Raw genomic sequence first — 25,618 nt, 5'->3', positions numbered from 1 at the left:
AGCAAACTAAATAATACATGAGAATGAATAAGTGAACTGGAAGACAGAATGGAAATCACCCAATCAGAACAGCAGGCAGAAAGACAAATTAAAAAAAAAAAAGAAAAGAAAAGAAAGCAACATATGACATCTATGGGATAATATAAAGCATGCCAATCTATGCATAAAAGCAATCTCAGAAGGCAAAGAAAGAGGAAAGGGGATCAAAAATTCATTCGAAGAAATTATGGCTGAAAATAAACTTAAAGAAGGAAACAGATATCCAGATACAGGAAGTACAGAGAGTCCCAAACGAGATGAACCCAAACAGGCCTGCTCCAAGACATCATAATGAAAATGGCAGAAGTTAAAGACAGTAGACTTCTAAAGGCAGCAAGTTAAAAACAGAGAGTCAGTTACAAGGGAACCCTCATAAGGGTATCAGTTGATTTCTCTACAGAAACTCTGCAGACCAGAAGGGAGTGGCAAGATATATTTAAAGTCCTAAAAGGGAAAAACCTGCAACCTAGGATACCCTACCCAGCAAGATTATCATTAAGCATGGAAGGAGAGAGAAAGAATTTCTCAGACAAGCAAGAATAAAAAAATACAGCAACACTAAACCTACTGTAAAAGAAATACTGAAAGGTGTTCTCTAAATAGAAAAGAAGCAGGAAACTACAGGAAATGGAAAATCACAATATGAAAGGTAAAATATATAAAAGGATTGAAGATCACTTAAATAAGCCAGTACAAAGATTAAAAATCAAAAAAATTCTGTGAAAGTGATTATAATTACAATAAACAGCAAAAGGATAAAGATGAAGATGCAAAATAGGATATCAAAATCACAAAATGTGGCAGAGGGGAGTAAGAAAATGTAGATCTTTTAGAATGTGTTTGAGCTGATATGATTACCACTCTAAAGCAAGCAGATATAGTTATGGGTTAACATACTTGAAAACCAGGGTAACCACAAACCAAAAACATAAAACAGAGTCACAAAAACCAAAAGGAAAGGAACTTAAGCATAATAGAAAAGAAAACCATCAAAGCACAAAAGGAAAAACAAAAAGGAGAAAGGAACAAAGACAAAACACAAAATCAACAGGAAAACAAGGTTTAATATGGCAACAAATTCACTTACCACTAATTATTTTAAGTGTCAATGGACCAAATGCACTAATCAAAAGACAAAGAGTGGCAGACTGGATAATAAAACAAGAACCTATAATATGCTGCCTACAGGAAACCCACTTTAGGGCTAAAGACACATATAGATTGAAAGTGAGGGGATGGGAAAAGATATTTCATGCAAATGGGAATGACTTTAGGTTTTATTTGCTCTTCTTTTTCTAATTCTTTTAGGTGGTAGGTTAGGTTGTTTATTTGAGATTTTTCTTGTTTTTTGAGGAAGGCCTGTATCACTTTAACACCCCACTCACATCAAAGGACACATCTCCCAGACAGAAAATCAGTAAGGCAATAGAGATCCCAAATGACACAACAAAACAGTTAGACTTAATTGAACTCTACAGGACACTACATCCAAATAAAGCAGAATACACATTCTTTTTCAAGCACACATGCAACATTCTCTAGGATAAACCACATACCAGGACACAAAACAAGCCCCAACAAATTTAACATAGAAATTATTTCAAGCATCTTTTCTGACCACAACTGCATGAAACTAAAAATCAACCACAGAAAGAGAAATGAGGAAAAAAACCAATTACATGGAGACTAAACAACATGCTACTAAAAACCAATGGGTCAACAATGAAATCAAAGAGGAAATAAAAAATTTCTCGAGACAACAATAATGAAAACAAAACCATACAAAATTTATGGGATGCAGCAAAAGTAGTTCTCAGAAGGAAGTTCATAGTGATACAGGCCTTCCTCAAAAATCTCAAATAAACAACCTAACCTACCACCTAAAAGAATGAGAAAAAGAAGAGCAAATAAAACCTAAAGTCACCAGAAGAAAGGAAATAATAAAGATCAGAGAAGAAATAAATAGAGATTAAAAAACAACAGAAAAATCAATAATATCAAGAGCTGGTTTTTTGAAAGGATAAACAAAATTGACAAACCTCTGGCCAGGCTCACCAAGAAAAAAAGAGAGAGGACCCAAACAAATAAAATAAGAAATGAAAGAGGAGAAATAATAACTGATAATGTAGAAATACAAAAAATATAAAAAAACATAAGATATTATGAACAGTTATATGCCAACAAAATGGACTACCTACAAGAAATGGACAAATTTCTAGAAATAGCCACAAAAACTGAATCAAGAAGAAATATAATCTGAACAGATCAATCATTAGAAGTGAAACAGAATCTGAAATTTAAAAAACTCTCTGCAAACAAAAGCCCAGGATTGGATGGCTTCATTGGGGAATTCCATTAAACATACAAAGAAAAACTTATACTGATCCTTCTTAAATTCTTCCAAAAGACTGAAGATGAGGGAACACTCCCAAAGCCATCCTATGAAGCCACAATCACCCTGACACCAAAACCAGACAAAGATAGTAACAGAAAAAAAAATTATAGGACAATGTCTTTGATGAATACAGATGCAAAAATCCTCAACAAATATTAGCAAACTGAATCCAACAACACAAAAAGGATTATACACCATAATCAAGTTGGGTTCATTCCAGGGTCAAAAGGATGGTTCAACATATGCAAATAAATCAATCTGATACATCACATCAACAAAAGAAAAGACAAAACCCACATGATCATCTCAATAGAGGCAGAAAAAGCATTTGATACAATTCAACATCCATTCATGATTAAAATCTCTCACCAAAGTGGGTATAGAGGGAACATATCTCAACAAAATAAAAGCCATTTGTGACAAACCCATAGCCAACATAATACTAAATGGTGAAAAGCTGAAAGCTTCCTTGCTAAAATCTGGAACAAGACAAGGATGCCCACTCTCACCACGTCTACTCAACATAGTGCTGGAAGTCCTAGCCACAGCAATTAGACAAGAAAAAGAAATAAAAGGTATTCAAATCAGAAGAGAAAAGGTAAAATTGTCATTATGTGCAGATGACATGATACTCTATACAGAAAACCCTAAAGACTCCACAAAAAACTACTAGAATTGATAAATGACGGACCTCCCTGGTGGCACAGTGGTTAAGAATCCACCTGACAATGCAGGGGACATGGGTTCGAGCCCTGGTCTGAGAAGATCCCACATGCCAAGGAACAACAAAGCCCATGAGCCACAATTACTGAGCCTGAGTGCCACAACTACTGAAGCCCATGTGCCTAGAGCCCGCACACCACAACGAAGAGCAGCCCCCGCTTGCTGCAACCAGAGAAAGCCCACACCCAGCAACAAAGACCAAACACGGCCAATAAAAGTGAATAAATTTATAAAAATAAATAGTCAAGTTCAGTCTAAACCCAGCTTTAAAAAAAAATTAAAAAGAAAGAATTGATAAATGAATTCAGCAAGGTAGCAGGATGCAAGATTAATATACAGAAATCTGCTGTATTTCTTTATACTAACAATGAAATATCAAGAAGAGAAAGTAAAAAAAAAAATTCCACTTAAAATTGCATCCAGGGCTTCCCTGGTGGCATAGTGGTTAAGAATCTGCCTGCCATTGCACGACACACGGGTTCGAGCCCTGGAGGGGGAAGATCCCACATGCCGTGGAGCAACTAAGCCCATGCGCCACAACTACTGAGCCTGCGTTCTAGAGCCCTCATGCCACAACTATTGATCACACACACCACAACTACTGAAGCCTATGAGCCTGGAGCCCGTGCTCTGCAACAAGAGAAGCCACTGCAATGAGAAACCCATGCACCGGAAGTAAGAGTGGCCCTGCTTGCTGCAACCAGAGAAAGCCTGCACAGCAATGAAGACCCAACACAGCCAATAAATAAATAAATAAGTAAATAAAATGGGTTTTAAAAAATAAATAAATAAAATTGCATAAAAAAAAATCTAGGAATAAACCTAATCAAGGAGGTAAAAAACTTATATGCAGAGACCTACAAAACACTGATAAAGGAAACAGAAGATGATTCAGTTAAAAGGAAGGATATCCCATGCTCTCGCATTGGAAGACTTTATACAGTCTTTATATTTTACATGGGAATACTACCCAAAGCAATCTACAGTTTAATGTGATCCCTATCAAATAACCCCTGACATTTTTCACAGAACCAGAACAAATAATCCTAAAATTTATATGGAACCACAAAAGACCCAGAATTGCCAAAGCAATCCAAAGGAGAAAGAACAAAGTGGGAGGCATAACCCTTCCAGACTTCAGACAATATGATAAAGCTGTAGTAATCAAAACAGCCTGGTACTGGCACAAAACAGACACATAAATCAATGGAACAGAATACAGAGCCCAGAAATAAACCCACACACTATGGTCAATTAATCTTCGACAAAGGGGGCAAGAGTATACAATGGAGAAAAGACAGTCTCTTTAGCAAGTGGTATTGGGAAAGCTGGACAGCCACATGTAAATCAATGAATTAAGAACTCCCCCTCACACCATACAAAAAATAAAGTAAAAATGGCTTAAAGACTTATAAATATAAGACATGACACCATAAAACTCCTTGAAGAGAACACAGGCAAAACATTCCCTGACATAAACTGTAGCAGTATTTCCTTAGGTCAGTCTCACACGGCAAAAGAAATAAAAGCAAAAATAAACAAATGGGACCTAATTAAATTTAAAAGCTTTTGCACAGCAAAGAAAACCATAAACAAAATGAAAAGACAACCTATGGAATGGAAGAAAATATTTGCAAATGATGAGACCAACAAGGGCTTAATTTCCAAAATATATAAACAGTTCATACAGCTCAATTAAAAAAAAAAAAGCACAATAAAAAAAATGGGCATATTTGATTTATTTAAATAGACATTTCTCCAAAGAAGACATACAGATGGCCAACAGGCACCGGAAAAGATGCTCAATATTGCTAATTATTAGAGAAATGCAAATCAAAACTACAATGAGGTATCACTTCACATCAGTCAGAATGGCTATCATCAAAAAGTATACAAATAATAAATGTTGGAGAGGGTATAGAGAAAAGGGAACCCTCCTGCAGTGCTGGTGGGAATGTAAATTGGGACAGTCACTATGGAAAAACAGTATGGAGGTTCCTTAAAAACTAAAAATAAAGTTACTATATGATCAAGTAATCCCACTCCTAGGCATATAACTGGAAAAGATGAAAACTCTTAATTCAAAAAGATAAACACATCCCAATGTTCACAGCAGCACTATTCACAACAACCAAGACATGGAAGCAACCTAAATGTCCACTGACAGATAAATGGATAAAGAAGATGTGGCCGAAACACAAAAGACCCCGAATAGCCAGAGCCATCTTGAGAAGAAAAAAGAGCTGGAGGAATCAGGCTCCCTGACTTCAGACTATACTACAAAGCTACAGTAATCAAGACAGCATGGTACTGGCACAAAAACAGAAATATAGATCAATGGAACAGAATAGAAAGCCCAGAGATAAACCCACATACATATGGTCACCTTATCTGCAACAAAGGAGGCAAGAATATATAATAGAGAAAAGACAGCCTTCACTAAGTGATGCTGGGAAAACTGAACAGCTACATGTAAAAGAATGAAATTAGAACACTTTCTAACACCATACACAAAGATAAACTCAAAATGGATCAAAGACCTAAATGTAAGGCCTGACACTATAAAACTCTTAGAGGAAAACTCTATGACATAAACGACAGCAAGATCTTTTTCGACCCACCTCCTAGAGCAGAGGAAATAAAAACAAAAAGAAACAAATGGGACCTAATCAAACTTAAAAGTTTTTGCAAAGCAAAGTAAACCATAAATATGACAAAAGACAACCCTCAGAGTGGGAGAAAATATTTGCCAATGAAGCAACTGACAAAAGATTAATCTCCAAAATATATAAGCAGCTCATGCAGGTCAATATCAAAAAAACAAACAACCCCATCCAAAAATAGGTGGAAAACCTAAACAGACATTCTCCAAAGGAGACATACTGATGGCCAACAAACACATGAAAAGATGTTCAACATCACTAATCATTAGAGAAATGAAAATCAAAATGACAATGAGGTATCACCTCACACCAGTTAGATTGACAATTAACAAAAAATCTAGGAACAATAAATGCAGGAGAGGCTGTGGAGAAAATGGAACCCTCCTGCACTGCTGGTAGGACTATAAAGTGATACAGCCACTATGAAAAACAGTATGAAGTTTCCTCAAAAAACTAAAAATAGAACTACCATATGACCCAGCAATACCACTACTGGGCATATACCCGGAGAAAACCATAATTCAAAAAGATACACATACCACAATGTTCACTGCAGCATTATTTACAATAGTCAGGACATGGAAGCAACCTAAATGTCCATCGACAGATAAATGGATAAATAAGATGTGGCACATGTATACAATGGAATATTATTCAGCCATAAAAAGGAATAAAATTGAGTTATTTGTAGTGAAATGGATGGACCTAGAGCCTGTCATACGGAGTGAAGTAAGTCAGAAAGAGAAAAACAAATACTGTATGCTAACACATATATATGGAATCTAAAAAAATGGTACTGATGAACTCAGTGGCAGAGTAAGAATAAAGATGCAGTTGTAGAGAACAGACTTAAGGACATGGCGGGGAGGGGGAAGGAGAAGCTGGGACAAAATGAAAGAGTAGTATTGACATTTATACACTACCAAATGTAAAATAGATAGCTAGTAGGAAGCAACTCTGTAACATAGGGAGATCAACTTGATGACTGATGAGGACCTAGAGGGGTGGGGTGGGACGGAGGCTCAAGAGGGAGGGGATATGGGGATATATGTATAAATATAGCTGATTTGTTTTGTTGTACAGTGGAAACTGGCATAATAATGTAAAGCTATTACACTCCAATAAAGATTGAAAGGAAAAAAAAGTACCAAGAGAAAAAAAAAAGATGTGCTAGATATATAATGGAATATTACTTAGCCATAAAAGAGAATGAAATATGGGCTCCCTAGGTGGCGCAGTGGTTAAGAATCCACCTGCCAATGCAGGGGACATGGTTTCAAGCCCTGGTCCAGGAAGATCCCACATGCCGAGGAGCAGCTAAGCTGGTGCGCCACAACTATTGAGCCTGTGCTTTAGAGCCTGTAAGCCACAACTACTGTGCCCATGTGCCACAACTACTGAAGCCCACTTGCCTAAAGCCTATGCTCCGCAACAAGAGAAGCCACGGCAATGAGGAGCCCACGCACCGCAAAGAAGAGTAGCCCCCGCTCGTCACAACAAGAGAAAGCCCACGTGCAGCAGCAAAGACCCAACAGCCAATAAATTAATTAATTAAAATAAAAAAAGAATGAAATAATGCCATTTGCAGCAACATGGATGGACCTAGAAATGATCATACTAAGTAAAACAGAGAAAGAAAAATATGAGGGTGAGTCAAAACTTATCCACACTCTGGCTGTAGAATTTAATTAACTTTTAGAAAAGACAAATACATCATCTTCTGACATAATCTCCTTGCTTTTCAATACACTGTCCATCTGCCAGTAAGCTTTTGTATTCCCTCACTAAAAAATGTTTTAGGCTGAGCTGTAAGCTACGAATGCACTGCTGTCTTCACTTCTTCATCAGAAGTGAATCTTTGTCCTCATAGGGATGCTTTCAGGGGACCAAACAGGTGAATGTCCAATGCAACAAGATCAGGACTATAGGGAGGATCCTTTAACACCTCAAAACGAAGTAACCCATGACAGACTCAGGTTTCGAAAAGTCTGTATGAGATGGGTACCAAAACAACTCACGGAGGAGCAAAAACAGAAGCATTCAGATATCTGCAAACAAAATTTGGACCGATACTCTAAGGAAGGTGAAAGTTTCTTAAAGAGAATCATTACTGGTGATGAGATATGGATTCATCACTATGAGCCTGAGAGTAAGCAGCAGAGTATGGAATGAAAACAATCTCAATTGCTGACCAAGAAAACGTTCAAAAGTCAACCATCAGCTGGAAAATTGATGCTTACAGTTTTCTGGGATTCTCAAGGGCCAGTATTGGAACATTATCAGGAAAAGGGTTCAACAATCAACGGTGCTCGTTACAGTCAGATGCTTACTGAAGAACTGAAGCCTAAACTTCAGATTAAATGCAGAGAACTGCTGTCCAAGGGCGTTGTGACCTTGCATGACAATGCACGTCTGCACACTTCTGCCCACATTGTCAACACTGCCAAAACTTCGTTTTGAGGTGTTAAAGCATCCTGCCTATAGTCTTGATCTTGCTCCATCAGACTTTCACCTGTTTGGTCTCCTGAAAGCAGCCCTACGAGGACGAAGATTCACTTCTGAGGAAGAAGTGAAGACAGAAGTGCATTCATGGCTTACAGCTCAGCCTAAAACATTTTTTAATGGGGAATATGAAAGCTTGTTGACAGATGGACAAAGTGTATTGAAAAACAAGGAGAGTCCTCTGTTTAGTTTCTCATTGGATTGTTTGTCTTTTTACTATTGAGTTCTAAGTATTCTTTTTTTAAAAATAAATTTATTACTTATTTAAAAAAAAGAAAAGCAAGGAGATTATGTCGAAAAATTATGTATTTGTCTTTTCTAAAAGTTAATTAAAGTAAAATCTACAGCCAGAGTGTGGATAATTTTTGACTCACCCTTGTATTATGTGACATCACTTATATGTGGAATCTAAAATATAGTACCAATGAACTTATGTACAAAACAGAAACAGACTCACAGACACAGAAAACAAATTTATGGTTACCAAAGGGGAATGTGGGGAGAAGGATAAATTAGGAGTGTGAGATTACAGATACACACTACCATATATAATATAGGTAAACAACAAGGATTTACTGTATAGCACACGGAACTATATTCAATATCTTGTAAGAACCTATAATGGAAAATAATCAAAAAAAAGGGAAAAAATATATATATAGCCAAATCATTTTGCTATACACCTGAAACACAGTATTGTAAATCACCTCTACTTCAATTTTTAAAAAATCACCTTAATATTAACTAAAATAAGATGTAAAGTGAGAAAGGAAATTTGCCATTACTAATCAGCACTGATAGCGAATTTTACTAGAATACACATTTATGTAACAAAAGATGTGCATCTGCCTCTTTAAAAAGGGTAATCAATTTGAAAAAAAAGCCTATCAATTTCAAACATTATTTGTGAAATAACATCATTCAAAATATCAAATCAGGGCTTCCCTCGTGACACAGTGGTTAAGAATCCACCTGCCAATGCAGAGGACATGGCTTCCATACCTGGGCTGCAAAGATCCCACACGCCTCAAAGCAACTAAGCCCATGCTCCACAATTACTCAGCCTGCACTCTAGAGCCTGTGAGACACAATTACTGAGCCCACGAGCTGCAACTACTGAAGCCCATGTGCCTAGAGCCTGTGCTCAGCAACAAGAGAAGCCACCACAATGAGAAGCCTGAGCACTGCAACAAAGAGTAGCTCCCGCTCACCACAACTAGAGAAAGCTCATGCACAGCAACGAAGACCCAACACAGCCAAATATAAATAAATAATAAAATAAATCTTTAAAAAAACAAAACAAAACAAAACAAAACACAAAGTGTCAAATCATTATAATTACTAGAGGCTCTGGATTAGAGTCAGGATAAAACAAGATTCAGTAACCACTTGTGTTTAATTTTAGACTTTTCATATCTCAGCTCATAAAGAAGCACCCTTGACTTCGGGGTCCTTTGTAAATTCCATAGCTATAGAGGTTAAATGGTCCAATTGATACTTCATAGATGCAGGACACCCTAGATCTGAATTAGCATCTTAAAAGAATAATATGGGACACAACAGTATATTAAAAAGTAATACTGTGTGTGAATAAGAACTTTCTTCTATAAATATATGGAAGGCATACCTTATTTTCTTTGTACCTGCTGAGATCTGCTATGCAGTATTCCTTAAATAATTTATCATAGTATTTCTTTGCAAGTCTCTTCTCCCTAGATCCATTAAAAAATATAAACCTTATACATTTAGAAATTCAACCATTGTTTGCTACTTAGAAGCAATGTCAAATAAATAACGCATATGATATAAACATTAATGTTTTAAAAGAGGTCTCTTACTTACATGTGCATAGAATATCTGATGATTAACTATTAATAGTGGGTCTCTAGGGAGGGAAACTGGAAGACTAATAGTCAAAGATGAGAAGGAGACTGACTCTTCACTTTTTACCCTCTGCAGTGTTTGAATTTTTAAACCGTTTTCAGGTTTTACATTTTCCCAAAATACTTTTAAAATTTAAAAAGAAGCATATTACAAGACAACAAATAATATTATAAAAATGTTATAAATTATTTTTTAACGACAATGTCAAGAAATGAGAAGTCAGTTAAAATTGTTAAAAATTACCAAAAGAATCAAACCAGATTCAATAATAGTAGGCATGGTTTTATGTCCTAGATTCAGAACTGTTCCATGCAGGGGCCAAATGCTTTGGACATGTGACAAAATAAGAAAACACTCAGGGAGCAGGAGAGATAGGACTACAGCATTTAATGCATTATGTCTCACATGGATACAATTACCAATTCATGTCCATTTCATCCTCCTCATTCCATAGGAATCTATGATTTTCTCGTATAACATCCATGTCTGTTTTGTCATTTTCCCTGAAAAATAAAACAATTTCAATTCAATAGGAAAACAAAATTAGTCAAATTTGAGTTAAACAGTTGTGTGAGATTTTTGAGTTCCTGAGTAAAAATAAGATACACAAAGATAGTTTCACATGTAAGTATATACATATATGTATTTATAAAAAGTATTTCAGTATTTTCAAAAGGCGGTTATAAAGAGTGCTGCTACATAAACAACTTAAATGGATAAGGAATCCACCTACCTCTAGCGCCGGTTCAATTATACAAAGGGTGCTAAATTACCAAAACTAGGATGAGAAATCTGAATAAATACTAAATGGATAAGGAAAATGAATGAAAATAAGTTTCAGAATCTAAAATAAGTCAGTAACACCATCCTGTTGCAATCTAATTTTAAAAATAGAGAAAAAATTTTTCCACACCTCATTTTACTACAGCTTCCTAGGAAGACTGAGTAAGGAAGGAAGAGAACTGAAGGAGATCATTTTTCAAGATGATAAAAGATAGGGGGTAGAACAAGGATTTGTTGGGGAACACAGGCTAAACTGAGAGGAGAGAGAAGTCTGGGGTAGATGAGCTGGTATAAAGTTTTTTAGGGCTCTACCAACTCAGAAAATTGTTAAGTAAAGAGAAGAAAAACCACACAAAACCAAGAGGCTCTGAAAGAAGAGCCTCAGATATAAGAAGGAATTTTGTGTGTGAGAAATATTAGAGTGAGGTCTCTTGTTTGCCCTACCTTTTAAAAAGCATCCTAAACCTGAGGTCTAAAAAGTTCATTATTTCAAAGATCCTTATGGAAAAGAAAAATAAAATCACTGCATAATCAGGCACGTGAGTATTCCTCACATACCCTGTTATTGCCAAGACCAGCAGGCTGCCTGAGGCTGCTGCCAGAGAAATGGGGTTCATGATGAGCTGCTTAGCTAGAAGCTATGGATGGCCTTTCCACCTTATGATATAAGAAAACCAGAATAGAAAGCAGGGGAAAATGACAGAATCAGAAAATATAGTAGCTGTGAATCTTCAAAGACACCCATACTTACCTCCCATTATGTAAAATAAACTTTATGACACTCACCCCAATCGCCTGAAGTCTTCTCTTTTGCCACCATAGTATAAAATATAGTCATTTACAAACTTTGTATGCCTTTGATACTGAAATGCAAAAAAATTAAGGATTTTATTTGCTCAGGAGTAGTTCTGTGTCAATGACACATTAGTGAGTAGGGGGGGAAAAGCACAGTATGAGTCTATTTAGTTTTTTTAAAACATGCAAATATATACTATACATGCTTGTAAATTAAAAAAGATCTAAAAGGGTAAATATTAAACTGTTAAGAGTGAACACAGTAGAGTAGAGGGGCTCTCACTTTCTACTGAATACTCTTCATACTGTTTTGAACATTTTTAAGCAATAACACTTGGGGAGAAGGACCGCTTCCTATTCTATTGCTGAACTACATACAGTTTCACACCACCACTCATTTTAATCATAAAAATATGAAAAATAAATTAGTTTCTAAAGTTAAAGGTAAGGAGTAGAATCTTTCTTCCATTATTATAAAATATAATTTAAGGACTTCCCTGATGGCACAGTGGTTAATGCAGGGGACACGGGTTCTATCTCTAGTCCAGGAAGATCCCACATGTCACGGAGCAGCTAAGCCTATGCACCATAACTACTGAGCCTGCACTCTACAGCCCATGAACCTCAACTACTGAGCCCACACACCACAACTCCTAAAGCCTGCACGCTGCAACTACTGAAGGCTGCCTGCCTAGAGCCCATGCTCGGCAACAAGAGAAGCCACTGCAATGAGAAGCCCGTGCACTGCAACGAAGACTAGCCCACGCTTGCTGCAGCTAGAGAAAGCCTGTGTGAAGCAACGAAGAGCCAAATGCGGCCAAAAGTAACAAAAATAAATAAATATATAAATAAAACATAATTTAGCTATTTCAGTAACAATAAAGCCTCCCACATAGAAAATGTAACTTTTATAATATTAAATCCTAACATGAGGCTTTCAAAAAGAAGTAAATATAAGAGATCAGATGTTATTTTTTTATACTTTTCATATTCAAAGAAGCTACAGTTGTGTTTATTTTCAATGAAATATAATAAGACATGAGCATTTTACTTTGTTTTGAAAAGCTCAGTGGTACTCTCTCTAGAACTGAACACACATGTAACAGAACTAACATTAATATTGTCTGTGACTACACCCTATTATATTAAAGATAAACAGTGATTTAATTGATCACAGTGTGTTCTAATAGAATAGTGAATCAAAACATAATTCCAAAATTAGCAACAAAGCAATTGACATTTCAGAAAAGAAAAAAGAAAAAAGCCAGATACCCAGAGATCTGAGTTCTAGCTCTTGGTCTGTCACTAACTGGTCATGTGACACTTGGCAAGTCACTTAAATCTTTCAGAGCTCGAGTCAGCAAACTTTTTGTGTAAGTGGTAAATATGCTGGCCATAGGTCAAAACTACTCAGCTCTGCCATTTTAGCATGAAAATAGGCACAGATAATACCTGTGAGCTGTGCTTCAATACAGTTTTTCTTTACAAAAACAGGTGGCAGGTGGGACTTCGCCTCCTGGAAGATGGAGCAAAGATGTACAGTTGACCCCTGAACAACAGGGTGGATAGAGGCACCCACCCTTTGCGATGTCCAAAACCCACACATAACGTACAGTCAGCCCTCTGCATCTGCAGATTCAGCCAACCACAGATCATTAATATTATAGCAAAATAAATATCTGTATTTATACAAGTAATATGGTAAAATAAAATTCCTTGTATAAGTGGACCTGCACGGTTCAAACTCTGTGTTATCCAAGGGTCAACTGCACTTCTTATTCCTCCCACTGAGAACAACTAAAAACCTTGGAAATTATATATAAAACAAACATAAGAAGACTCTGAAAAGTAGAGAGAAGAAGGCAGACCAGCTAGGGACCTCTGGACCCATGGTATGACATGGTGGTGAGTTCTTGAGGTTTTCTTTTTGCTTAACAAATGCCAGACTTGGAGGAGAAGCTGGCTACCTGGAAATACCAACAAGCACAGACAAAAAAAGTCCCAACAAAAGTCTGTTCCCTCTAACAAAATAATCAGGAGAGAGGCAGCCTAATAAGAAAGATAACTTTTAGGCAATAACTACTCTACTCCAGCCAAACATTCCAGGAAATCTATGGCCCCACCTCCACCCATGCCACAAAAGGGGATCTAGATTTTCACCCTTACCAGGCTGTACCTAGATGCCCCAACACCCCCAACTGAGTGGTGCAACAGAAGGCACAGCAGATGTTGAAATGCTGAAGGAACAGTTGCAGATGAGATCCATGGGAAAGCTAAGCTACTGGGTTAGGAGATAAGAGGAATAAATAAATTGGTGATGAGAACTTCTGTAACTTAAAGAAAAAGATCAAGAATGATAAAGTGATGACTATAGGATAGCAGGTATATCTAATTGGCATTGTCTCCTTCTCCCTATCCTGACAGTAGTAATAAATACCCAGAAATACTTTCATTCTACAATATTACCAACAGTAACATGGATGGCCAGTGGTGGCAGCTTGTGTAATAAGCCAGTCTTACTAAAAAGTTGAGCTGAGAGATGGCTGTAACAGGGAAACAAGGTATAGCTTAAAGATAGTCCCAAGTCATGCCTGAAAGCTGAAGCCATAGCAGGCCTGAGACAATTCACAAACAGACCTATTATTAAACACAAGTTTTACAAAGACCTTAAATAGCCAAGAATCAGGTAGGAAAAGTTAGAGTTAAAATGAGACTGAAGATAACAGTATAAAAATGAGAAATGTTGAAAGCTTGGCAAAAACAGGTTGGAAAAAATATCTGCAAGTTCATGGACTTTGTAAACCTATTTATAGAAGATTAGTAATATGTTTCATTATTTTTTGTCTCTAAATCTTTCTTACATATTAGTAAAAGAGAACTATACTCAGAAGTATAAATGGCAAAATTCCATATCAATAAACACATCTTTAAATATAAAATCTGTCTATCTGACTTCACAAGATTTTATAAAATAGATTTTAAAACCTGTATTAGTCATAAAATCTAGAAATATAAAAAGGATACAGCATCCATAGCTATGAGATGAAACCTTCTATTTCTTGCTTCTTCCCTGTTAAGAAAAATTTTAAGCAAATTCAAATGTCTATAATTAATTAATATAAACAAATCACCAATACCTTGAACCAAAAAAAGTAATTTACATTGAAGTATCATACCTATCCAGCAATTCCACTGCAACTTGTTTATGGACCACCTTTCCATGTTTTTCTTTCTGAAATGGCTTTTTGAGCAGTAAATCATCTTCAACTTTCCTGGTTTGTTAAGAAGAAAAATTATTAGAAAAGTTCATTCTTCTCAAAGGCTGTTTCCTGTTATTTTGATAATTGGACATGTTTTAAAGAATTCAACTCTTAAAGACTTACTGATCTTTAATGAGACATTTTATGTCTCCTTCAATAGTTTCATTAATATCTTAACTATTTAACACCTATAAAATGGAAAAGATAAGACTAACAAATGCATGGGTTCTGGTGTCATACCACCTGGTTCAAATTTTGGCTCTGTCATTCACTATCTTAATCTTAAATTACTTAATCTTTTTGTGCCACAATTTCCTTGTTTGTAAAGTAGAGATAATAAGTCTTTCAGTAATTGATAATATGAAAAAAGAAGGGCTGATTATAGATGATGTAGACTATAGGTGATCAGCCCTAGTTACATAAATAGATACAATCTTAGAGCACACAAGACTATCCAACTAGATTGACTCAAATTCTATTCTTATGAAGTAATATTTTTGAATGAAAAACCTTGAAAATGTAAAGTATTTTAATTACATTTCATTACATAAAAATGCAATTTATTATATAATTATTTCCATTCTTTTGGTTATCCATGAAGATTGGGTACCCAACAAAAATCTTCAGTCCCAATTAGTATGCTTAATACAATATATTGCTTTTGGTGTGAAATAATAAACCAATTTTTATAAGTGTGGTTAATATGAATCAGTCCACCACTCCTAAGTTAATGGATAAAATCAAGTTTCTAAGCACTGAAAGCTGAAAACAATGCCCCTCCCTAAACACAGCCACTCCACCAAGATAAAGCCTTCTTCTAAGGCTCAGGCTTTATCTGCTAACAATTTTTATCCCTTCCATTCGATAAAAACCTCCATGAACTCCTTCCTCTGGCCACTTAGTCTGCTCATTCACAAAATCCTAAGAATTGTGCTGCATCACAATCTCATCCTCCATACTAATCTCATGTTCAAGTCAAGTACTAGTAAACGGACCAACAAGCAAGCCCCTTCTCAGCTATGACTGTTGCAAGTAGAGTCCTCGACAGCTGAATAAAAAATAGATGCAACAGAGAAATCTAAGAGCTTTAACTGATCTCCTTTTTACCCTCATGCTTCCCCTTCCATTAATCCAGTCACAGCATAAATGTTTTCTTACCTTTTACACAACTGTTCTCAAATTTTTGAATCAATTCATTATAGTTTAATAAACAAAAATTCAGGAGAGCATTGTCTTCACAAGTAAATACAATCCAAAAACGTTAAATATTATTTATTTATACTTCATCTCAATTTAGAAAGGATCAGAAACACACATCAATAAAAAAATTACTTACCTTTTTTTCCTTTTGTTAGATTCTCCACAGTGTTCATCATCACTAAAATCAGAGTCATAGCCTCCGTGACCATGCATCTGCAAAGAAGTATAGTCAGTTACTTAGAACCTAAGTTGTCCATACTTCAGGAAACAGAATCGTTCAAAAACAAGTTATCTTTAAAAGCCACAACAGGTTTAAAAGATTACGGTGGGTATATCTGGGGTTAACTAGCCATCTAAAACTTTGAGTCACTTTGAAGTAACAGACTTACCCTTCAGAAAATTAATCAATGTTTTTCACCTTAATTACCAACAAGGGAGATTACTCTTTGACCTTTCCACTTAAAACCAGGTCTAGAAGCTGCCATGTCACTGCATACAAGGTTCAGCAAAGCTTTACTTTTATTTGATTCAGAGTAATAACAGTTGCTGTGTATTTATCAACTTTGTTCCAGGCATTATGCTAGGTAGGTTCTTTATAAACACTGCTTCTAATTCTGCAAGTTAGGAACAATTACCTCCATTTGAGAGATGAAGAAATTAAGGACAAAGTTAAGTAAATTAATTATACAGAGCAAATATGTGGCTAAGCAGATCTACTTGATTCTTCAGCCCATAATCTCAACTACTACAAACTGCCTCTCCGGAATATGCTAACATTTTGATTACTATATTCCATTAGATTTAATGGATTTGTGAACAGTACACGACCAATTGATAAAAATTTTCCTATCTTCTTTCAACATACGTGATTTCCTTTTTCTTTTAAACAAAGTTTCTTCAAGGTAAACCACCTTGTCCTTTGTTCTAGACAACTTTATCTTGTTTCTATTCATTTTTAAATCAAAATTCTTAGAAAGACTGAAAGATCTCAATTGTCACTCAGTTCTGTTAGAAGCAGCTCCTGGTTTCACCGTTACATTGAATTTGGGACAGACATTAATGGGGGATGGATGGATTATTTGACCACTCTGTCATAAACATCCAATTCATGGCTACAAGGAACCAGTTCAGGTCAAACGACACATCAAAAATTTTAAACTCTAATATTCAATACAGCAAGTAGAGCAGAAAGAGGAAAGAACTCCCTAAACTTTACCGCATTGGATCCAGGACAAAAGATACGTTTCTAGTCCTGGCTACCTTGAATAAATTACTTCATCTCTCTGAGGTTCATCAGCTAAATAAGGTGGCTACATCAAACAATCTTTAAATCCCGAGTCTGTGATCTTTATAACTCCATTTTCAAACTTACGTACATGGGTGTATATCTGTCTTCCCTGTCCCACAGAATTCGAGAGAGGGAGGCCCTAGCCAAGGTTGAGGCAAAAGTTTAGGTCACAGTCTCATCTCTACCCTCACTTACATATGTCAAATAAGACATACCTGGATCTCACACCTTTTATCAAGTCAACTCCTTGCTTCAGCTGTTTTATCACATCTATTCAAACCATACCAGCCTCTCACTCCTTGTCTTATGTCCTTTCTTCACACCTTGATGGGGGACAACCACTGTGGGGAGCTTAGAGATAAGTTTTGGGGTCAGCCTGCCAGAATGCAAATCCTGGCTCTACACTTTTCATATCTTTCTTTGGGCATGCTCCTTAACCTCTAGGAGCCTGTCTCCGCTTCTATAACGTGAGGCTATTATTATTATTTATTAAAGTAACGGCATTAAATGAGCTATCGCTTCAGAACAATGTCTGGTACAGTAAAAATCCTATCAATTTTAACTACTATTACCATCATGATCTTGTTCCTATACCCTGGGACACAATCTCCTACCCTTGTCCCTCCTGTCTCGTTTTTTCCTCATCCGTCCCAAACCCATCTGAACTCAGTGGTTGCATTAAAAAGTTCTCACTCACTTCAGGCTACGAATCAACTGACAAGGACCGAGAGAAATTCGAGACGGCAGATGCGGGGTGTCTCCAAAACCTGGCATCAAAATAATAATAATAATCAACTAGTAGCACATTAAGAACAAGTTTCGAGGTGTTTCTCCCCGACCCTAAATACACTCTCGGCCCCTCTCACACACCCCTTCCCCTCCTCCCAGCTCTGCCAAATGCTCCCGTTGAGTCGTCGCTCCCTCCTTTGCCCGCGTCTGCAGCGACGACCCACGGCCTGAGCGAGCCGCTGCAGCACCAGCCCCGTCGCCCCGGCCGCGTCAGCCTCGCCACAGCCGCCACCGCTGCCAGAGCCACCACGGCAGCCGCCGCCGCCGCCCGTCGCCCGCCCCCAGCCTCTGCCAACGGGTTCCGACTGAGCGCTGCTTCCGGTCCGGCACGGCCGTGCGTCTCACTTAAATGACACCGTCCCCGGGCGCGTCGACCTTGTGCTACAGCCAGAACAGCCCCGGGAAACAAAGGCAGCGGGAGAACAGGCCCGGGAGGGAAGGAGGAGGCTCCCTGCTTTCCCTAAGTGGCAGCTCTCGCTTTTTGCCTGTGCCTCCTTCCATTTCCCTCTTGGAAGCCCAGCATCTAACATCGTGTGGCACTGCTCATACTAAGCCCACGCCCCTCGTTTGAAAATGTGTTTCATTTTAGAAAAACCCTGCCTGAATATCACCTGCCGTCCTCTTTCTAGCAACCTTAGTAACGCCTCCTCGGAGCATCCTCGCTGAGCATCTGAGTCTCCGATCTTCCTCTCCTCCTTCTCCCCCCCCCCCCCAATAAAACAGTTCTCATAATTAGAACAAAAATAGCTTTCCAACGCTTCACCACCTACACAGTAGGTGCCATTCCAAATGCACTGCTGGTGGCAGAGGAGCTCATCGAATATGAGAGGAGAGGAAGAAGAGGAAATGGGGCGATTTCACAGGGTTGTGAATCCTCTGCAGACAAGTGGCTTGGCACAGGTGAAAAGAGATCCAAAATAGTTAAGGGGGGGCGGGGGGGGAGAGAGAAAGAGAATGAATGCAGGCAGGAAAAGTTAAAGTATTTTAAGCTCTGCCGGGTTCTCCCTGTGTTTTACCTTTTCTAAATTATGATGCCCCATTCTGCTGGGTTCCTGTCTCGTCTCCTTCCGACTGATGCTACTCATGTTTGCTTCCTCCTCGGTACCCAACACGGCTCGTTGGAAATCACAAGTGCTAATTAAATATTTGTTGAATTGAACTGGCACGCCACTGACTTTCATAGTGGGCTCATGTTAATGAAAACCTTAGCACATAACACTCATTTTACATCTTTTGCACTAAACAGTAGATAACAATATCTATCAGTTCAAGCCTCCCCTTCTATTCCTGATAGTAAATTACAGATACAACCTGCTTTACCCAGTGCGGCGAATATAATCTTAAAAATTCTGTAAGTTAAATTATTGTAAATTCAATTATTTCAAAATGCAATCGGACTAAACTTCAATAAAAATGTTTGTTAAAATATGTAAAGCAGTAGGAAGCCTCACGATTTAACATTATACTGTATTGAATTGTTTTGTCAAGCAGTTCCTTTTTTAGTAAATATCTAAAATATCTATTCAGTTCTTTTATTTATTGCTGATAAAACCAAACACACCTGTACCTGGTATTCAATTTACTTTCTATAAATATTTGACCTATAATAACATTTTCTACCATTATTAATATTTTTTTGGCTGTTGCTTCATTTTACTCTTACAATAAGCCTGTGCTGCATACAGTGTTATTAGCCTCATTTTGCACTTAAGAAATAGAAGCAAAGAACTCAGAGCCACAGGCCTGGTGAGGGTCTAGAAACTGGGAATACTTGTTTCTCTACAAGACCCTGTTTTCTCTCTGTGGCTCTCTGTCTGTCAAATTCTGTCTTTCTTTCTCTCTCTTGCTCTCTTTTAAGCTCTTTATTGGAATATAATTGCTTTACACTCTTGTACCAGCTTTTGAGGTACACCAAAGTGAATCAGCTGTATTTATACATATATCCCCATATCCCCTCCCTCCCGTGACTCCCTCGCCACCCTCCCTGTCCTGGCCCTCGAAGGCATCACCCATCATTGAGTTGATCTCCCTTTGTTACACAGCAACTTCCCATTAGCTATCTATTTTACAGTTGGTAGTGTAAATATGTCTACGCTACTCTCTCACTTCGTCCCAGCTTCCCCTTCACCCCCTGCCCCCCAACCCTGTGTCCTCCAGTCCATTCTCTGCATCTGCATCCTTATTTTTGCCCTGTCACTCTCTCTCTTTTTAACTCATCAACTGTGCGAGAAACAGCTTCTGGTTCTAACATTTTAAGAATGTCAGATCTGTTGCTACCAGATCATTCAGCCAAAAATTTGCATTTCTCCCTTTGAGGTAGCAGTTATTGAAAGAGAGAAAATAGAAAATATATGTTAGGGATAGATCACATGATCTGAACTAAAAACAATTAATACAGGATAGACAACCTACTTGATCAGGAAATCTCAAGTTAGCAATTACAGCTCAACAACTATAAAAACTGCAAATATTTATTAGGTGCTTTCTCTGAACAGAGCACTGTCCTAGTCATCAGGATTACAAATATATAAAAGTCACTCCTTACTCCCAAAGACTGACTAGTAAGAAAGAAAGAATATATAGGAAAATAACAACAAAATATTCTATCATATATGAAGGGCCAGGTAAATTGCATGAACCTATGATTTCCCATCTATAAAATATGCTGTTTTAATGAATATAAAAATTTACATGGACACCAATGTTGTATAACTCAAATAAAGCAACAAAATACTATGATAGGTATGTGGTGGGGGGTGAGGGAAGTTGGTCCCCACTTCACTCCATCACCCTTCTCCCACACACACACCCTTATTCCCCACCAATGCTCCCCCCTGCTCCCCCCAAAAATGCTGCTCTGGGAAACAGTATAGTAAAGAACTTCACTTCAAAATCAGTCAGACCCACAATTAAGTCAGGTTTCTGTCATGTACCAGCTAGGAGATCTTGGGCAAGTTTTTAATTGAGTAAGTCAATTTCCTCAACTATAAAATGGAGATGATAGTAGTACCTATCTCATAGTGGGTTATGAGGTTTAAAATGAAAGGATGCAGCAAAAATGCCTAGAATGATGCATAGTTCATAATAAGAATATAATAAATGCCACTTGAGGAAAGTAGCATTTCTTGAGGAAATTCTTGTGATTAACTTTAACAATTAACTGCTTCTTGACTATGGCCCAGAAACAGATCCACACTTATATATCCCATGATTAATGGCATAAGTTTAAGTATGGACTTCTCAGTAAATAGTTCTGAGCCAATTTAATATTAGAGTGAAAAAAAACCCTCAATTCCTAACTTGATTCACACCAAACACATTAGTCAACTTCAAAGAAAACACAGGAAAACCTCTTCATGATATTCCATGATGTCTTTGTTAGGGCAGGAGAAATCTTAGATAGGACACACAAAGGGCTAACCATAAAGGACAAAAATAAATTACAGACTTCTGTTTACTTAAAAGACTTTATTAAAAAACAAAAAGTTAAGGGGAATTCTCTGGTGGTCCAGTGGTTAGGACTCCGCAATTCCAAGCAGGGGGCATGGGTTTGATCCCTGGTTGGGGAACTAAGATCCCACACAGTGAGAGAGGAAAGAAAGAAAGAAAGAAAGAAAGAAAGAAAGAAAGAAAGAAAGAAAGAGAGAGAGAGAGAGAGAGAGAAAGAAAGAAAGAAAGAAAGAAAGAAAGAAAGAAAGAAAGAAAAAGAAAGAAAGAAAGAAAGAAAGAAGAAAGAGAAAAAGAAAGGAAGGAAGGAAGGAAGAAAAGTTAAGTCACAGAATGGGAGAAAATATTGCAGTAGACACATTTAACAAATTGTCAGATTATATGAAGAACTTTAAGTAAAAGGCAGAAACCCAATAGAAAAATTAGCTAAAGACTTGAACAGACAGTTCACAAAAAAGATGTCTAAATTGCCAATGCACATAAAACAAAGTGCTCATCTTCACTGGTTATCAGAGAAATGACACTTAAGAACACAATGCACACCATTACACACCTATGAGAATGGCTAACTAGAAAAGACAGATCTAGTACTGATGGAGATGTGGTAAGACTATAACTCTTAATACTGCTGCTGGGAGTGTAAATTGGTACAATCACCTTGAAAAAGGTGTTCAATAGTACCAACTAATGCTGAATGTGGGTATATTCTATGTCTCATATATTCCACTCCTCAGAGTACTTTTAACAGGAAAGTGTACATATATTCATGAAAATACCTGAATTAGAAAGCATTATTTATAAGTCAAAAACTGGAAGCAACCCAAATGTTCAGCAGCATTAGAGTAGTTACATAGGGACTTCCCTGGTGGTGCAGTGGTTAAGAATCCACCTGCCAACGGAGAGGACATGGGTTCAAGCCCTGGTCTGGGAAGATCCCACATGCCGTGGAGCAACTAAGCCCGTGTGCCACAACTACTGAGCCTGAGTGCCACAGCTACTGAGGTCCGTGCACCTAGAGCCCGTATTTTGCCACAGGAGAAGCCACTATAATAGGAAGCCTGTGCACCGCAACAAAGAATAGCCCCCACTTGCCGCAACTAGAGAAACCCCGTGCCCAGCAACGAAGACCCAACACAGCCAATAAACAAATGTATTAAAAAAAAAGAATAGTTAAATAAATTGTGACTTATTCACATGATGGAATAATATACAGCAATTAAGACAAACTACAAGTATATGTAGCAGCATCGGTGAAGTTCATCAATGTACCGCTGAACAAAAGAAGCACTGTATTTGCAAAAGAACACATATGACACAATACTACTCATATAGAAGACAAAAGCAAAAGTAATCTATCTGTGACAAGTCAGGTAATGATTTCCCTGGTGGGTATAGGGGAGGTGACTGGAAGGGGCCACAAGGCCGTGGCGGGACAGGACTTCTGGGGAAATGGTAATATTTTGTTTCTTGACCCTGGCATTCACTACATGAGTGGTTAATTTCTACCTATGATTTGTGTACTTTTATGTATGTATGTTATGCTTCAATAAAGAATTTACGTTTACAAAATTTAACTGTTCCTAGAAGTTTTTAAAACTTTGACCCTGGGACTTCCCTGGTGGTGCAGTGGTTAAGAATCCGTCTGCCAGTGCAGGGGACACGGGTTCAAGCCTTGGTCCGAGAAGATCCCACATGCCACAGAGCAACTAAGCCTGTGCACCACAACTACTGAGCCTGCGCTCTAGAGCCGTGAGTCACAACTATTGAGCCCACGTGCCACAACTACTGAAGCCCACGTGCGTAGAGCCCGTGCTCCACAACAAAAGAAGCCACTGCAATGAGAAGCCTGTGCACCACAACAAAGAGTAGCCCCCACTCGCCGTAAGTAGAGGAAGTCCGCATGCAGCAACAAAGACCCAATGCAGCCAATAAATAAATAAAAACTTAAAAACAAACAAACAAAAAAACAAAAAAAACTTTGACACTGATCAGTGGAAGTGCTGGTGATTACAGTGATTTCGGGCATGGCAAAGTAGGTTGGGGTGTAGACAGGGGGATTTCCTGGGGCCTCAGGAAATGCTTGCACAGCCAAAGACTATATCCACTGAGATGGAGGCAGACAGGGGGCTCTATAAGTGCTAAGAAAGACTCTAGTCAGCATCCAAAGGACGGAGAGTGCTCAGGCCTTGAACACTTGGCATGGGCAGCCGTACTTCCTGTACATTTATAAGCCAGGACCTGGCAGAAGGCAGCTCCACAACCTCCATAGTACAGCTCCGCCCATGAACAGAGACACAATCTACTAGATCTTTTGCAATCTGGTCAAAGGTCAGTCACTAGCTAGGGTAAGTGCCTGCAGGAGGCAGCCAGAGCACGAACGCTGTGGTTGGATGGATGTTGGGCAGCAAAATGGAGAGACAGCAATATCCTGGTTAGCCAGATAAATTGATTGTCATTTTTAGGCCTGCTCCCAGGAGGCGAGAACAGAGACAGGATGTCTGTAAAACCCCTTTCCGAGGCAGTGGCGGATAAGTAGCCTTGTGATTAAGAGATAGGGAGACACTTACCAGGTCAATGAGATGAGAAGCAGAGACCAGGAGTACTAAATGTCACCGGAAAACTGATGCATTTATTTTTTGTCATATAATATCTGTGGGTATCAAGATTTCAGGCCTCATTCAGGAAACTGCAAAGCGGGGAGACCCATTAAAATAATGAAAGATGATGGCTGCTGTAACTCCGGATCCTTCTTTAAGGACTGGCTGGGCCTATAATCATGGAAAAGACACAACTCTCCTCATCGAGGCTATAGAGGAGAAAAGAAAACTTCTACCCTTCTAAATTCTTCTAGCTGGTCTAAGGATTAAATTGACATGAGACAGATTACTAGGAGAAAGTCAAATTTAATTACATATGTAGAGGGTTTCATAAGAATACACATCACATGATTTCGCAATTTGTGAACACAAGTGAACTGTGTAGAGAGCATGGTGTATAGTCAAGCGAAACATCCAGTGAAGCAGGTCTGTTGCGTATTTAAGGATACATGCCATCATTATTATGTGGTCAGGCAACTAGATGTAAATAGTAAGCAATTTTCTTAAACGATGCCTTAATTAACATATTCTCTGACAGTAGAACCTCTTTGACTAGCTGTCCTGATACTAGGAGGTGATAACTGGTTGTAGGAAATGGAAATACTTAAACACAGAGGGATAAACTAAATGACTGAATAGGTTCTGAGAAACAGTGGTAAACAGGAGATGGAGGGCTCATGCCTCTCCTTTCCTCGGCCATATGAAAGCAGCAGCACCCAAAGTAATACTGGGATCTGTAAACAGAACTTTCTCAATGGCCCACTTTATTGTCAGGAGTTTTGTTCAACAGTATAGGAGGCATACAATAGAAATGTAGGCCAGAATTGCTAGAGCAATCCATTTTTCTAGAGAAGTTGGCAATCTGGATTTTTAGATTCAATATTCTGATTTTTAATATTGGCATCCAATTCAAGTTTAAAAATCAAAGCAAAACACCCTTCGGACCAAAGCACTTCTGTGAGCTGAATTCAGCCCATGGGATGCAGATTTCCAGGGGGGTAATCCATTGACCTAAGGACTGCGGTTTGGAGGTGGTGGCTTGGAAGCCGAGGTCCTGAGCCTATCTTGGATGCATCTCTTGGGAATAAAACAGGCTCCTGGTAAGTCAGGCATGGACACTATTTCAAGGAAGGAATCAAAAGCCTTAAATAAATACCCAGGAAAAGGGTCTGATGGCCTGGTCACCTCACGGGATAATCTGTAAGTCCCTGGGCTGGAATATCTGTGCCAACTGCAAGGCCCAGGGTGTCACC

General features: G+C 38.1%; 1 protein-coding gene across 3 annotated transcripts in view; it reads right to left on the bottom strand.

Annotated features, from left to right (window-relative positions):
• The window catches only part of LOC130853265 (protein FRA10AC1), a 94,346-nt gene that overhangs the window by 27,245 nt on the left and 41,483 nt on the right, over positions 1-25,618 (bottom strand). The window contains exons 1-8 of one of the 3 annotated variants that reach the window (XM_057734903.1): positions 18,486-18,635; positions 18,230-18,299; positions 16,381-16,457; positions 14,961-15,056; positions 14,809-14,854; positions 11,776-11,852; positions 10,626-10,709; positions 9,950-10,034 (exon numbers count right to left, since the gene is read on the bottom strand). In XM_057734903.1, the coding sequence (XP_057590886.1) occupies positions 9,950-10,034; positions 10,626-10,709; positions 11,776-11,852; positions 14,809-14,854; positions 14,961-15,056; positions 16,381-16,457 (465 nt within the window). In that variant the 5' untranslated portion in view covers positions 18,230-18,299; positions 18,486-18,635. Of the gene's footprint in view, positions 1-9,949; positions 10,035-10,625; positions 10,710-11,775; positions 11,853-14,808; positions 14,855-14,960; positions 15,059-16,380; positions 16,458-18,229; positions 18,636-25,618 lie in introns of those variants that run through there. The other 2 variants (XR_009053708.1, XM_057734900.1) reach the window with 2 other exon arrangements.

Source organism: Hippopotamus amphibius, chromosome 5 (genome assembly GCF_030028045.1).
Source record: "Hippopotamus amphibius kiboko isolate mHipAmp2 chromosome 5, mHipAmp2.hap2, whole genome shotgun sequence".
NCBI classification, from domain to species: Eukaryota; Metazoa; Chordata; class Mammalia; order Artiodactyla; family Hippopotamidae; genus Hippopotamus; species Hippopotamus amphibius.
Note: the sequence above shows the minus strand (reverse complement) of the source record. Positions and strands in the feature narration are given on the sequence as shown.